The sequence below is a fragment of the Tiliqua scincoides genome, chromosome 1, assembly GCF_035046505.1.
Source record: "Tiliqua scincoides isolate rTilSci1 chromosome 1, rTilSci1.hap2, whole genome shotgun sequence".
Lineage (NCBI taxonomy): Eukaryota > Metazoa > Chordata > Lepidosauria > Squamata > Scincidae > Tiliqua > Tiliqua scincoides.
In genome coordinates this window covers 4,974,360-4,991,265 of record NC_089821.1, presented here as the reverse complement: position 1 = coordinate 4,991,265, position 16,906 = coordinate 4,974,360, and the positions used below count along the sequence as shown (strand labels likewise).

Below are 16,906 nucleotides of genomic sequence, written 5' to 3'. Positions count from 1 at the left end.
ATGTTTTTATCTGTGAAATTATGTTTTTAATTTGTTTTATATGTTGTTAGCCGCCCTGGGTCCCTTTTTGGGAGAAGGGCGGGATAAAAATAAAGTTTTATTATTATTATTATTATTATTTAACAATTAAGAACAGCCCCACTGGATCAGGCCATAGGCCCATCTAGTCCAGCTTCCTGTATCTCACAGCGGCCCACCAATTGCCCCAGGGACCCATTTGGGAATGTACCATTTTTGCCAAGACCTAATTAACCACCAACAGGTATGAGACACCCTAATCCACCTTTCCCCCATGTTCTCCTTCATTGACAAAACTTTTTGGCTAAATGCTCTGCTACAATTCTGACATCCACTTGATTATGGCCTTGCACCCACTTACAACACCTTGGTAAAACTAACGGTTTTTCCCCCTCCCAGTTACCATTTTGTTTTTGCTAAAGTTTCCCTTTTTTATTATACAGGCTGATTCCAAGCTTGATTAAAATAAGTGCAGGCTGTGTGCCAGGGACATGGGGCGAGTGAGCAGGCAGGTGAGGCAGAACCTCCCCACCAGAGTCCTTTGAAAAGTACCACTACCGTGTGAAGCACCCGTGCACCCACAACCCATGGGCAGAACCCACCCCACACAGTAGTGGCACTTTTCGAAGGACTCTGGTGGGGAGGCTCTGCCTCACCTGCTTCCCCACCCACCACATGTCCCTGCTGTGTGTATCCACAAGGGCCTCGCTATTGATGCCAGAGTTCAACTTGTCCCCACACACTAGTTTGCACTGCTTTTATCTGATTTTATTTGAAGGCCCATAGCCAGGGAGACAGACCAGGGACAGACTGCACTTGCTCCCAGTGCAGAAGGGATTGTCACGCCCGAATCGGCCTTTTCAGCCACACTAGACACTGTTCCAGAACCACCATTCAGAGCGCGATACCAGAGTCTTTTCGAGACTGAAGGTTGCCAGCTATATTTGATGGTCAACCAATATCAGGTGGCTGGAACACAAACCCAAGGAAGCTCATTTAACAGTCATGCTTTTTGCAAATATTTGTGTCTTGCAAGATGTTTTCTAAAGCAACAGTTTTGCATTTTACAAATGCTCATTTTGTGTTTCTATTTCGCTAATTATGTCAACGTTCTCAAGTGTAATCTTGTAAACAAGTTACCAAACAGGCACTGCTGCACATCTTTCAAAATCCAGCCCACAAGTGTCGGATGTTGGGTCTCGGACCCACAACAGTTTAGCTGACATATTTTATGAAATAAGACAGAAAGGAGAACAAATCTCTGCTATTATCCTGCAACTGCAAGAAGACATGCTGTGCCACCTGGAAGGAAATAAAGTCATCTTTCATGAGCAAAAACAGAGGATTCAGTTGTCCATTCACCCTTTCTGTGTTGATACTAGGTCACTAGCGCAGATTACCAGGCTCCTCAGATGTCTAGGACTGAGGACATAATCTCCCTGGCCTGGTACATTCGGGTCCCTTCTGGGACACGGACACAATCCCTAGCCACATGATCAATTCTGAGTCTATTTGGAGCTTGTGTCTCTTGGGAGAAAACTCTTCCAGATGCGGTATCAGGTGTCCACTTTCAAGACCAACGTGCACAGAGTCAACCAGTCCTAGGAGATGATGTTCTGATGAACTACTATATAGGTGCCTCATAAGCAAGAACTGTATTTATATGTTCACATGTATTTATATTATATATGCTCCCTTATTATATATTTTCATATGTGTTTTGTGTATGGGAGTATATCCCCCACCAGGAAAACTGTGTGCACTGAAGTCACATGAGATCCAAAACAATTCTTTCCATCCTGAAGCCCACAGAGAGTGGGTTGCCACCTCAGCGCAACCCAGGAGAGGTCTTCAGAGGCTCTATAGTAGTAATTGTGCAAGCCTTGGCAGTGGACCCCAGCATTGGTGGAAATCATTATCTTCAGGGGAGAGGTCTGGAATGAAACTCTCGTGACTAAGGGGAGCCCACTATAGTCATAATAACTAGATGACTAGTTGACTGGGCAGGAGGTCTGGTCTAGAAGGTAGAGCCTCCGTTTGCCTGAAGATAACATCCGAAGGTTGCCAGTTGGCAAGACCTTGAAGCAGTTGACAAGCCGAGCTGAGTTATTCCACCTGTAAGCGTCTTGGACGCCCTTCAAGTGAGAGATGAAGGAGCTGCTTTTCAGCCTGCATGGGAGGAAGTGGAGGCCAGAATGTGATACCAGATCCGAAAAGATCCATCTGAAATGTTGTGGTTCTTGAAAGATGGAACCTTTCTTCAATTGTAAAAATCCCTACTGGGGTTTAGAACAGCCTGCCCATGTAAACTACCTTGAATTAAAGTCTGAGGAGAAATCTGATGACCAAGAAAGGCAGTATATAAATACCTGTATTATTATTATTATTATTATTATTATTATTATTATTATTATTATTATTATTATTATTATTATTATTATTCCCTTAGGAGTGGACCTCAACAAGTGGGAAACCCTGGCCTCTGAGCGGCCCGCTTGTAGGCAGGCTGTGCAGCATGGCCTTTCCCAGTTTGAAGAGACACTTGGCCAACAGTCTGAGGCTAAGAGGCAAAGAAGGAAGGCCCATAGCCAGGGAGACAGGCCAGGGATAGACTGCACTTGCTCCCAGTGTGGAAGGGATTGTCACTCCCGAATCGGCCTTTTCAGCCACACTAGACGCTGTTCCAGAACCACCTTTCAGAGCGCAATACCATAGTCTTTCGAGACTGAAGGTTGCCAACTATTATTATTATTAGATGGAGCCTCCAGGCAGGGATAGCGTCAGGGCTGGCCAGCTGATGAGGCAGGCTACCCCACTCTAGTCAGTAAAAAAGGGCTCCAATTATCTTGCAGCCCTTTCAGCAGTGATACCTTATGAAAAGGTGGTCTGCATCATAACTGGGCTCTCCAGTGGATTATTCCATTACTACAGTGATCGGTGGATTAGCAAAATCCACTGTTCTGTTACTACTGCTCAGCGTCCTTGCTGTTCCTGACCCTGGGCTGTGCTGGCAGGACAACAAAACTATCCCAAACTCACTCTAGTCAGTGCCCAATGATCATGCAGCCCTTTCAGCAGTGCTACCTCAGCTGATGTGTGACTTTGCAGCTCAGCAGATGAGAACAGCTGATGGTGGTGCTGGGAGTGCCCCGTTTTCATGAGCTGTGGTGGGTAGATAAAGAGCTTGTGAGGGCCATATCTGGCCCATGAGCCTGATGTTTGACTTACCTGGTGGCCTTAATGCAGTGAGCCTTTTGTATAGGAGGGACTATATGATTCTGCCTGCCTGTTGTGATTGTCATCTGAAGCCCTGCTTCATGGTTCTTTGGAGGCCCTTTGGGGAGCCTTTGTTTTGTTGTGATGTTTTTCCTCCAATCAGCATTCCAGGTAGTTGGATTGTCCTGCTACATTATCCCATTTCTCCTTAGACTTTTGTGTTTAGTTTTGATTGAACTTTCATGATTTATGGTTCTCTTTTATTATAATTTTTACTGTACTTTTGAGTTGCTGTGAGATGCCTTTGGGCACTGGAAGAAAGGACATAAATCCCTGGATACCTCAAATAAAATTAATACATGTCCCAGGTGCAACAGGTGCCAACAGAGGAAGCAGGAAGTGCTTGACCTCTCTGAAATGTAAAACTTGCTGAATATTCTAAATTAAATTTCTACATCTGAGCGTGCTTGAGCTCCTCACATGGTGACCGCGGTGCTTTTCGAAGGGCTCCGGTTGGGTGGCTGTGCCTCACCTGCCTCACCTCACATGGCAGTGGTGCTTTCTGAAGGACTCCAGTGGGACATAAGAACAGCCCTGCTGGATCAGGTTATAGGCCCATCTAGTCCAGCTTCCTGTATCTCACAGTGGCCCACCAGATGCTTCAGGGAGCACACAAGACAACAAGAGACCTGCATCCTTGTGCCATCCCTTGCATCTGGCATTCTGAGGTAACCCACTTCTAAAACCAGGAGGTTGCACCTACGCATAACGGCTTTAACCCGTGATTGACTTTTCCTTCAGTAATTTGTCCAATCTCCTTTTAAAAGCATCTAGGCAGAGCCCAGGGATGTGTGGTGGGTGGGGAGGCTCTGCCTAGTCCTTTGAAAAGTGCCACCACCATGGAGTCCTTTGGTCAGAGGTGTGCAAGCACCACATGTGAGGTGTGCAAGGTGTGGTGGGTGGGGAGGCAGGTGAGGCAGAGCCTCGCCACTGGAGTCTGTTGAAAAGTGCCACCACCATGGAGTCCTTTGGTCAGAGGTGTGCAAGCGCCACATGTGAGGTGTGCAAGGTGTGGTGGGTGGGGAGGCAGGTGAGGCAGCGCCTCCCCACCGGAGTCCTTTGAAAACTGCTGCCGCCATGTGAGGTGTGCAAGGTGTGGTGGGTGCGGAGGCAGGTGAGGCAGAGCCTCCCCACCAGAGCCCTCTGACGCGCTTTGTGTGCTCGAGCACCTCACGCAGTGGCGGCGGCGGCGCCTTCAAAGGGCTCTGGTGGGGCGGCTCTGCTCTGCCTCACCTCACAGGCGGTGCCGCTTTCCCAAGGACTCCAGTGGGGAGGCTCTGCCTTGCCCGTCCCTCCCCTCCCCCGCTGGTGGGAAGGCAGCGTGGAGCCAGGCGGGGAGGCGCGCGGGCTGCGGCCACTTCTCAGCGCTCCATGGCGCGCGCGTGCGCCTTTGCGCAGCGCACCTGAGGCGCCGCCGGGAAGATGCCGCTGTTGCTGCCGCCACCGCAGCCCTCGGAGGAGAGGATGTCGGAGGAGCCTCCCTCCCTTCCCTGCGGGTCAGCTGAGGCAGCCGCCCTCCCAGCCACCCAGGCGGCAGCAGCCGCCCCCCGCCCAGCGCTGGTGCGCCCGGGCGGGCTTTAAAGCCGGCGCGCGTCCCTTCGCGCGCAGCAGTGTGGCAAGGCGCCTCCTCCAGCGCGCTCCCTCCCGGCCCCCCTGGGTGAGCGCGAGCCTCGCTGCCCCCCCCCCGCAGGAGTCCCAGCCCCTCCCCGGGGTACTGGCCGCGCGGGAGCCCCCTGAGGCGGCGGGCACCGGGGCTGCCCGGCGCCCCACCATGGCTGCGCTCCTGTTCTGCCTGGGTAGGTACTGCTGGAGGCGGGCTGCAGCCGGGGGGCTTTCTTTCCACAGGCACACACCTGTGTGTGGGGGAGGGGAGTGCAGTGGCATAGCTAGAGGGGGCAAAGCACCCAGTCGGGCAGGCACCTGAACGTGCAGCGTGTGGATCATTTTTCTAGTGGGACAACTTGTTGGATGTTGTCCTATTTCTGGGGTGGGAATCAGTGGCATAGCAAGAGGGGGGCAAAGCACTCAGTTCGGCAGGCGCCTCACTGCAAATGAACCCCCCTCCCCTCAGAGCCATTCCCGGTGGGGGAGCAAAACAGAGGTGGAACACCTCCATTTTGCTCCCCCACTCTGAAGTGTGGTGAGGCGCCTGCCAAACCTGGTGCTCTGTCCCCCTTCTTGCTATGCCACTGGGTCAGTGTAAAGCCCACTTCTTTCCATGCTTGGTTTTCACACCCTCTCCCCTGTCTGCTTGCAGGTGTCTTCTTCTTCCTGGCCGGTCCTGCGAAGGGCAGCCAGAGTTTGGGTAAGTTCCACAAGCCTTCCGTTGACTACGTTTTGCCAGTTAAGAAGTATGCTCTGGGCCAGTGGTGTAGCTAGAGGGGGTGCAAAGAACTAAGTTTTGCAAGGAGCCTCACCACAGTGTGATGGTAATTAATAAATTATATGTAATAAATTAAATGTAATATAGTTTAAAATGCAGTAGTAAGTAATGTTTCAATGAAGCACATGAAATCAACATGTGAGTGTTTTTAGCTTTTATTTTGTCCTAAATTTTGGGATGCCTGGTCCTCCTTTAGCAGTTATGACATCAGGTGCCTCCATTTCCCCCCCCCCAAATTGCTTCGAGGGGGAGGGGCTGCCTGCATGCTGCAGTGAGGCTCCCTGTAAAATGCTTTGCACGCCTAGCTGTGCCACTGCTTTGAACCATCAATGACGTGAAAGAGGCAGGCAGGCAGACATGTCCAGGATTCCTTTTGGAACATGCAGAGCATTTGGGTTGTGAGTGCTGGAGTGCCTCAAACAGCTGCAGCGCTTTTCAAAGGACTCAGGAGGGGAGGCTCTGCAGTGGCACATCCCTGCTGTGCGCGTGTTTTGAAAGCTGAATATTTTTAAATTAATATTTTGTACATTTTTGTACAAAGGCTGGACTGCATAGAGGTGTAACATTATGTACTGTCGCAAGTGGATTTAACAACATTAGAAATCAATGGTATTGGGAAGGGATTAGTCAAGGTCTCAAGTCACAGTCCAGAGAATTTTTCTGGGCATTTCTAAAGGTTGCACACACACTTAAAGCAAAATGTCTTCTGTCCCGTCCCCGTCCCCCCCGCTGACACAGCAGATCTCCTTGTATAACTAGTTTTTTTTTAAAACTTTCCTGAATTTCAAAAACAGGTTATTTTTCCTTGCCATGTGCGAAGGCATTTGTAAATCAGCAGCCAAAATCTGGTGGATACATAGAACTACTATTGGCGCAATCCTAAGTATGTTTATTCAGAAATACCTCTAAGTTCAACGGGATGTACTCTCTAGTAAATATATTTAGGATTGCAACCTAAAAGAACTGGAAAGAGAGGTGAGGCCTTGGACTGGTGCTCTAAAAAAATGAAAACAAAAAGAAAAAATGGAAAGTAGTAATGTGCTTTTCCCAGTTGCGGCTAGTTATCCTACTTGTTGGATAAAGAGAACTAGTTTGCGTTTCTAAAGGCAATAACTCAAGCACTTTGGGCATAATGGTGCTGTTTATTTTTATCTGTTTTTCACTTTCTTATACCACCCAAGGAACTCAGGGTGGTGTACATGGTTTCTCCGTCCTTTTCTCCTCACATTAACCATGTGAAGTAGGTGAGGCTGAGATATAATGACTAGCCCAAAGTCACCCAGGAAGCTTCATGGCTGAGCAGGTAATTGAACCTGGATCTTACAGGTCTAACTCATGAGCAACTTTGAATTATATGAATAGCACACAACAGCAGCAGGGATTTGAGAAATTGTGGGTTTTAGTGGATTCTGTTTGAGGTCTTGCTACCCGCCTTACAATAGGGTGAGACTGTTAACTGAGTACACCTTTCTCTGCTTCACAACACAATCCTATTGTGTTTGCTGTGCTGGTGCAAGCCATTGTAAAAACGCCACAAAGCACTTCTGTGCCTACTCGTGAACAAGTGGCTCCAGTGGAAAGGCCTGCACTGGCCTGCTGGCCCTGCATTTGGAGCCCTGGCCAAGCAGGTAAGGTACCGACTAGTGCAGGGGAGGGCTGAATATGGGGCAGATCATTCCTGGGAGGAGGGTGGGATCAGCGGAGGCCTCCTCCACCATTTTCTAACCCCACTTCCTGGTGTTATACCAGGTTTCCTGGAATTGTGCCAGCTAAATAGCTGGTGTGGATCCAAGAAGCTCCATAGGGCAGGCTGGGACTTTAACTCAGCATAAGGGAAAAACTGTCTTCTTACCCTGAGTAGACCTCCAGCCTTCTCCTAATCTGTGCTGGATACAGCACAGGCCAAGCAGCCTGGCTGCACTTGCGCAGGTTAGGGTTGAACTGTCTCAGCAGTAGATGTAGGGTCTGAGAAAGAAGTACTGAGAAGCAACCAACAGCATAATTGAATAGAACTGGTGTGTAAATTGCATCTAAATATTTTGTGGGTGAAAGAAACACTGAGGAAAGAACAAATGCAGAAGCCATTGTTTTGGACTGAATGCAACAATGAGTAAGACCAAAAAGATATGATATACACAATTATGTTATGTCAAGAAGATCATGAGCACTCAAGAAGCTCCAAACTTCTCCCCTAAAAAGCGCTAGATTGTCAAAAAGAAAGAACTTGATTCACTGTAAACTGAAGAAATCAAACTACTTTTAGCTAAGGATCCTGTTTCCAGTGAAGAATTTCTTAAAAACCATTCTGTTGAAGTGAATTGGAGGTGAAAGAGCCATCTGCCTTTATAAATTCCACTAAAAGAACACAGGACTCTTTCCAAAACAGTGAGTGAGGTCTTTGGTTGTGTTTTCTTAAATGTAAAATATGAGGATTCAACCTTTTGAAGAATGAAAGCTCATCAGATGTTGGAATTGGCAAGACCTTAAAGGACCTAAACAGCTTTGTCACAAAGGTTTTTTGTGCTGTAGACTTCTGAAGAAAACAGCAATTCATATTAGAATGTTTCTTTTTTTATCTTGCTTGGGGAAAAACACAATGGTGTCCACAATGGTGTAAATTGTCATGGAAAACGAGGAACAATCATGTCCTAAAAAAAAATTTCCAAATGTCCAAATATTTAGCAGATACATTTAAATATTTTGTAATATGAGACATCACTGCTTGAAATAGTTGTACGATCCTCACATTTAATCAGCAAAATACAAGTTTCTCTGCAAGTATAGGATGAAAATCCTCATTGATAGCTGTTGGGACACAGGACCAAAAGTGAGCATCTTTTGGTTTTAGTAGTAGGTGGCAACCTTCAGTCTCGAAAGACTATGGTTTTAATATCTACAAAAGTCATGGCACAATCAGAAGATTAAGGGCCAATCCTATGCAACTTTTGAGCTCCAGTGTAGCTACAATGCAGCCCCGTGATGAGGGAACACATGTTCCCATACCTTGAGAAAGCCCCAGTGACTGCCCCTCCACCACAGGATGCAGTGCACACTCCACTGGCACAACTGCACCAGTACCGGAAAATTGGATAGGATTGGGCCCGAAATAGCTGAAAAATTTATTTCAGAGGTTTCTGTTAGTGTTCAGGCTTCCTGTATGTTGCTATGTCCATTCCACGTTAGTGCATGACTAGCTCAACAATTGGTTGGTACACCAAGTACTTTCCATAAGTATAGATTATGTTCCAGGGATGTCTACTTGTATTTCTGTTGAAATATATGTGGCTTGAAGCATCTGGTTCTTGCTGGCCCAGTACTATCATGCTTGCACAAAAGTACCACCGAACACTGATGCAGCCACCCATAGCTCGGGGAGCTGACAATGACACTGACAAAACCGCTGAACCTGATCATCTGTCGATGGGATTCCCAGGCTAATGTCAGAATTACTAATGCAGCCCTAAGTGACTTCTGGATGCAGAAATTGAGCCCCAGAAACTGTGTGCTTTTATATTCCTTCTGTGCACACATTACTCTTTTTGGGTTAAAGCAGTCATTTATAAATGTCTTGCAAGATAGGTTTCGTGCAGCTTTTAGAAGTTTTCTTATTTTCTTTTTCTTTTATAGGTTCAGTACTGAAGACATCTCACTCTGCCCTTCTAGCAGGACTTTGCTTAAATCTCAATTAAATTGGAAATGAAATAGAAATAAGTAGTACTTACATCAATGCAGAATTCAAATATAACGTGTGACTGTGTTGTATCCCTCACTTCAGTCATATTGCAGTACCCTGCAATGAAAAGAGATTAATTTCTCAGTAATAATACCAGTTAACTGAGGGTTCAATCCTATCCAGCTTTTCAGCAATGATGCAACTGCAGTTTAGCCCCAAGGTAAGAGAACAAACATTCTCTTACCTTGAGGAGTCCTCCATGACTGCTTCACCACTACAAAATGCAGTGCATGTCATTGACACAACTGCATCAGCACTGGAAAGTAGGATACCATTTGGCTCTCATTTACATAAGTAAATTTTTATATATTTTTAAAAAATACAGTAGATACAACAGATGCCAGTCTAATAACACAAAGGAACGGATTACTGAATTTCCTTTACTTGCTTCTGAAAATGTAGTCCCTTCAAACTTATTTCATGAGCTGTCCAGGTGGCATCTGTTGTACTACAGGCACAGTGTGTGCCAAGCGCAAGGCTCCTTCCACTACCCTGCCTCTCTACTGAAACTTCTTCAATTACCCCCAAAACATTTTATTTTTATTGTAAAAGAAAAAAGAAAAAAAACATAGTAAGAGAAGCAGAAAAAAGGAAAGAAAAACAGATAACATGAAGGATACATAAACAGTACAAAGAATACCTCTAATAGTGTAGCACAGGTGAAGTTGAATGTTAATTACCCCCAAAACATTTGTAAGGGTTTGGAAGACCTTTGGCAATGGCATGAGATATAATACAGATATTTATATACCGCCTTTCTTGGTCTTTATTCAAGACTTTATTCAAGGCAGTTTACAGAGGCAGGCTGTTTAAATCCCTGTAGGGATTTTTACAATAGAAAGAAGGTTCTATCTTTCAAGAACCACAACATTCAGATGTTTCTTTCGGATCTGGTTTCATATTCTGGCCTCCATCCTCCCATGCGCAGAGCAGTTGGAATAACTCGGCTCAGCTTGTCAGCTGCTTCAGGGTCGCACAGTGCCGGTGGCCTCAAACTGGCAACCTTGTGGATGTTATCTTCAGGCAAATGGAGGCCCTACCCTCTAGACCAGACCTCCTGCCCAATAACAAAAGGGGCTGCAAGGGATGCCTTGAAACTTTGAAGAGACTTCTGGGTATTTCCAGCCATCCACAGCTTTCTATGCCATATCACATGAAATTAGCAAAGGTTCTCCAACTCTCAATGAAATTTTGGGGTAGTGTGGGAGCTTAGTAAGGATGGGGAAGGTGTCCTGCACTGGGACATGTTGCATCAGTAATACACTCTCAGTACCATTCCTGAATGTGAGCATGAAAATGAGCTGATTTCTTCCTTTATACCACCAATTGTCCCTGCCAAATATAAACGTTTGGTTAAAATTACTAGTAAGTTTGTCGGTTCTTACCAAAATAAGCGTACTTTTTGATATTCAAAATTTCTAAGTTTCTGAGAGAATTTAAAAATACTGATTTCCAAAAAACTCAAATTGTGAATGCCACACGAAAAGCTCATAAATTTGAAGCTTGTAAATTAAAACAAAAGGAGAATAGCTCTAGAATGGAGAGGAAAATAAGCAGAAAATAATTGTACCATTATCCAGTGAATTTATGCTTCTATATAACTTTCAGGGTGTATCAAAAGCCATGCAGTTGAAATGGAAAACACATGACAACACCTCGCAGTGAATAGTCAGTGACATCAGAATTAGAAATGTTTATACTATACAACTATTCCACACATGTAGATGAATGCAATTCCCATCTTTGAAGCCACAAAGTCTTCCCTGATGTCGTTGGCTTCACTAGTGCAATACAATTCCATTTGCTAGCATGTATGGTCAACGTGAATTCCAGAAAGTCAGTGGAAATTAACTGACCTATTGCATTTCCAGTAGATTGCAAACACATGACAGATAAAAGGATATCCAGCCAAGGACCTGTCACAAGTTTGGGAATCCTGGCAGCAAATGATGCTAAAGACGCCTGAGTTTTTGTGAAGGTTAAGCAATACAAAATCATGCTGATACCCTGAACTGAGGCTAAAATGACAAATTAGAATCAGTGAGAACACCTGTGCTTCTCATTGCATGGACAGACTAGTAGCATAGTAGCCTATGCTACTAAAGACACAGTAGTCTTGGGCACTGGTAATGATTGCATTTTAAATATTCTGGATCAAAAACACTCATTAGTTCTCAAACCAGTACCTTGAAGTAGGTAAACATTCATCAATATGTTATATATAGTCATCAAAAGACAAACTACTCTGTAAATTAAAAAGATTCGGAGAATTCCTAATCCACATAGGAATGTAAGGAAGATAACCTTCTTTGTTTCATTACAAACAAAATTTTGCGTTTTATTGTTCATGTTCTGAATGCTGTACTACATGATGCAAATTAATCCAGAAGCCCAGTAGGCAATATATTGTAGCTAAATTTCTAATTGATATATTTATACTTGATAACAGGAATAGACCGGACTGCAAGTAGAGTATGGTTTTTGCATGAGGCTTAATTTTTAGTATGTATCACTTTCTTTCCTCCTGCAGCCTCCACTCCCGTGACATGCTTCACAAGAGGTCTTGATCTTAGGGAGGATAAAGCAGATGTCCTTTGCCCTGCAGGCTGCCCTGTGTGGCAGTTCAATGTCTTTGGAAATGTGGTGTATGCTTCTCTTTCCAGTATCTGTGGCGCTGCTGCTCACAGGTAAGCATAATTACCAATAATTCAGTGGAAATTCAGGATAAACCACCCATGTTAGACCTTGGCTCAGTAGCCCACAGTTTAATTTCAGGCCCAGGGCATGACCTGAAGGCACGTAGTATATCATCCTGGGGCTATATTAGATGTACACGCAGATGTGTGCACGGTGACGGCACTTTCAACCAGTTTTTCTTCTTTTCTTAAATAAAACCTGCCATTTCGAGGGGAACCCTGATTTGCAGTGGGCCACATGGGGAGGGGGAGGTTTCCTGTTCCTTCCCACATTTCTTAAAATGTGAAAATTGCCACGCGGACACTCTAGGAATGGAGATGCTGGATGAAATGAAAGAACATCTCCATTCCTAGAGCGCTCTGGTGAAGGATGAGCAGCGATGCAAAAGCAGCCCAGTAAGGAAGGCAACAGCTCAATTCTATGCCCCACCATTGGTGACAATAAAACTACAAATGAGGTATGCGCTGCATCCAGTAGTGGTGATGGGAGATCAGGAGACCTGGAAACGGTAAGGAAAAATATTTTTCCCTTATCTCTCTGTAGGTCTCTGGGCAGCCTATGGGTCTCCTCTGACCCACATCAGCTATATAAGTGGTATAGGTCCAAGGTGCGAAAAGGGGCAGATAGGGTTCAAAAGGAGGGGATAGGATCCATGTTGGCAGGATCACCCCTCCATCCCTTCCCCCGTTCACAGCATGCCCCCACTGTCGCCTTACTGGGAATGGCCAAGATTCCAGGACAGGGGTAGGCAACTTGTGGCCTGTGGGCCGGATCTGGCCCATAGTCGTCCCCCCAAAAATGTGTCCATCTGGTCCTCAGTAGTCCTAGAAGGGAATTCCAGTTAGTAATCCTATCTCTCTAAGGCTTACAGTGTAAATCAGGAGTCCAAACTTTTCAGCATGAGGGCCATATCGTATATCTGACATGGTGCTGAGGGCTGGAAAATAAATAAATAAATACATTTATTTATTGGATTTGTATTCCGCCTTTCTCCCCAAAGGGCACCCAAGGCGAAGGGGGGTGAATACATTGGAGATGGAGGAGGGAGGAATGAATTTTGAAAGAGGGTTTGGGGGAACAAAAGGCAAAATTGATTTGTACAAGAAGGGAGGTGAATGGATTTTGAAAAGCAAATTATTTTGGGGAGAATTTTTGAAAGGAGGAATATGGTAGGGAACCAATATTGGGGGCAAAAAAATTGATGGGGAAATTATTTGGAGGGATTTGGCAGAGAATTAATGTGTTGGAGGAATAAAGAGTTGGGGAAGAACTGAGTAATAAGTAAAGTTGGAAGAAATATGAGAAATCAATTTGTAAAAAGAACTTGCTTTTAGTATGTATTGGATAGACGGAACTGATTGGCCAGCAGACTGACAAGGGTATTGAATGTATCTGGAACTCCTTCTCTCAGGTTTGCAAAGGGTATGTTATAATTTTGAGAGTTGAGAGCAAGTTATGGGCCAGAGCAGTTAAGCTTCCCCACCACATGCTGCAGGCCACATCAAATCCTCCTGCGGGCTGGATTTGGCCCCAGGCTGGGGTTTGGAGACCCATGGTGTAAACAGACCAAGGGCAGAAGCTTCCTCTGAGTACCCTTCTGTCTCTGGGGAAGCTTCTCTCTGCACCATGCCCATCTCTTTTTTCTTAGCTCTGTGGCCTAATTGGGAGGTTTGCACATGCCTACTGAGTGTGCATGCATGCTTACTGTTGGTGAACCTGATGTCTGGCCTCTGTGCAGAAGAAGGTTGTCGACCCCTTCTCCAGGAGTTGCTGCCATGCATGTCATGCCACTACACATTTGTGTCAGCAGCCTGGAAGCAGACGACAATAGCCTGGCTTTTGTACTGCTGCAAAAGGCCTTGCATAGCCAGAACTTAATATCTGAAAGCCCAAGGCCCAGATAGGATTTGGCCCTGTGTGTGGGGAGGGGCGGGAGGTGAAAACTTAATTATACAGCACATTCAGGTTACTGGTAACAACCTTTCCCTGTGCCTACAGGATAGTGCAGCTTTCACAGTACTTTGGGTTCAGCGTTCTTACATCTATTTTGGACAGCGCTACTTTGGAGACAGCGGTTCACAAGAGCAACAGTGATGATTTTTTAAATGTTAAATTTAGGGATATGGGTAAACACTTTTTTAAACTGCCTGTAAGAGCTAAACAACGATGGTAGCTGTAGGAAAGATTCCTCCAGTACAGTGCTGGACCTTTGTATTGCATACAGGTTCCTAGAGAAATGGCTCTAGGGCAGGGCTATTTGAACTCTGGCCCGGGGGCCTGATTAGGGTTCAGATAAATCAATCTTCCCGATGAACGGACCTTACCATTCTGCCCGGGCACCATGTTCAGGCTCCTTGATCGGGGGATAGGGACACTCTGGGCAGTTGCGTCTGCTACCTGGTGTCCCAGGAGGCTGCATGACAGAATGTCAAGGCAGACATGACTGTCCAGAGCGTCGCTCTCCCCGATAGAGGAGGCTGAACATGGCACCAGTGCAAAATGGAAAGATGCTATCCGAATGAGGACCACATTTCCATTGCACAACAGTGGTGAGTTTGGCCACCACTGCTCAAGAGCAAGCATCCATATTGGAATTTATTAAAATCTAGTAAGTTTTTGCATGGTATGAACAGGAATTCTTTGTTTTTTTCCTCTGCATTAAGTATATTGTCTCCTATTTGGAAATGAACTGACTTCCTAGTAATTGTATAAAATACGTTAATCAAAATGTGGTGTTCAGAATGGTGAAGTTCTGGTTTAAAGTTATCAAAATATTTATATAAATGAAAATACGAGGAAGTATTTGTGAAATTATTTGGACTTTGCTAAAGCAGGAATTTTGGAGCTGCCAGTTTATCCAAGGCTGTGAGCCTCCAATAGGCAGAATGAGAGTTTAGCTTAATAGACACTTCCAAATGGAAAGTGATGAGTTGAATCCTAACATGGCAATCTGTGAACAAAAGCTCTTTCTGTTCATGGAAGGAGAGTTGTGCTTCTGGAAAGGGTCCTTCTGTGAGCAGGGGGTGGGTCTTCTCACGAGTGCAACCTTCCTTCTGTGATGGGGCTTTGGTTTGTGCAGTGCGTGGTGAGGATACTCATTGTCCTAGCAGGTTTACAACTGATCTGGTATGTGCTTAGAGTGTACATAGATGTACTTAACTTCAACAGTGAGCCTACCATGAAAGCACACTTGCAGCATTTCTGTCCCACTGGTTGGACTGGGCTCAGAATGAACCTGTTCTGGCTGCCTGGCACTGATTATCCTTCCTCTGTGTAACTCTTTGAGCTGCGTTATGGGTGCTAATTGACTTGGCCCCCATGTTTGTCATGAATCCACCACACACACACAACTCAAGAGATTTTCAAAATCTGAAAAAGCTTATAAAAGGGAATCAGTCAGATATTTGAAAGGATAAGCATGCAGGCACTCTACAAAAACAAAAGTCTACCTATCATTCATTGTTGGCAACCTTCAGTCTCGAAAGACTATGGTATCGCGCTCTGAATGGTGGTTCTGGCACAGCGTCTAGTGTGGCTGAAAAGGCCGATTCGGGAGTGACAATCCCTTCCACACCGGGAGCAAGTGCAGTCTGTCCCTGGTCTGTCTCCCTGGCTATGGGCCTTCCTTCTTTGCCTCTTTGCCTCAGTCTGTTGGCCAAGTGTCTCTTCATACTGGGAAAGGCCATGCTGCACAGCCTGCCTCCAAGCGGGCCGCTCAGAGGCCAGGGTTTCCCACTTGTTGAGGTCCACTCCTAAGGCCTTCAGATCCCTCTTGCAGATGTCCTTGTATGGCAGCTGTGGTCTGCCTGTAGGGCGCTTTCCTTGCACGAGTTCTCCATAGAGGAGATCTTTTGGGATCCGGCCATCATCCATTCTCACAACATGATCTACCTAAAAAGTCTACCTAAAAAGTCTACCTAAAGCCTGACCAAATTGAGCACCTATCAGCATTCAGTGCTGAGAGCTAGCTAGCATGTTCTGGTACAGGAGCAAAGGTGGGAGAAAGCAGAGGCCAGCTTACTCCTCTTTGCAGGTACATCTGTAAAAGGTTTGATGTTCTGTGCCATCCTTCCCCGTCATTGAAGGCCTCATTGTCCTTCCCTTTCACCAAGATGGTAGGAAGGGAGTGGCTGCCTTCCTTGAGAGGTTCTCGGTGTGTACAATTTCAGCAGCTCATATAGTCCAGTAGGCTACTCAACCAGTAGCACCAACTCATGTAGGAAAGCAAATTTTTGGGAGAAACTATTTCTGTTATCACCAGAGAGGCTTTGTCTATCTTTCTTTCACCCCAGTAGAAGCTTTTTATCCTTCAGAGGAACCAATGCATTTAAATTCTCACTATTACCAGTCATTTGCCCAGAGATACTCAAGACAAGACTCTTTTCCTCCACCATCTCCATCTTTATTGCAGCACCACAAATTGCAAAAAGTATATCTAACCTGGAATACTTGTTCACTTTATTGCAGCTCGCACATGACTATTTTTACCATGTTATGATTCTGGCTGTTCGTGCATTTTTGAATTTTCTGCAGTGGAACATGTCAGTAGAGCCTGACTGTCAGTTAGCTTTCTTTACAGCATCTATCTCCTCTAACCCTTAGATGGCAACATTCTTGGGTCTGTCAGTCCATGCATTGAGGAAAATAATAAAACAATATACGTTTCAGTACTTGCATGGCCTTCAGAACAACATAAGGACTGAACTCAAGAAGCTAGGAAGCTGGTTTCCCCTTTGCACAATAGGGATAAATCATTTCTAATGATGCACCTAATAGCCTATAACTTCCAAGCATTCCAA

General features: G+C 45.5%; 1 protein-coding gene across 1 annotated transcript in view; it reads left to right on the top strand.

Moving 5' to 3' along the window:
- Nucleotides 1–16,906, top strand: part of COCH (cochlin) — a 71,959-nt gene that overhangs the window by 18,783 nt on the left and 36,270 nt on the right. Inside the window, exons 2-3 of the mRNA XM_066612110.1 lie at nt 5,552–5,599; nt 11,941–12,097. Of these exons, the coding sequence (XP_066468207.1) occupies nt 5,552–5,599; nt 11,941–12,097 (205 nt within the window). The remainder of the gene's footprint in view (nt 1–5,551; nt 5,600–11,940; nt 12,098–16,906) is intronic.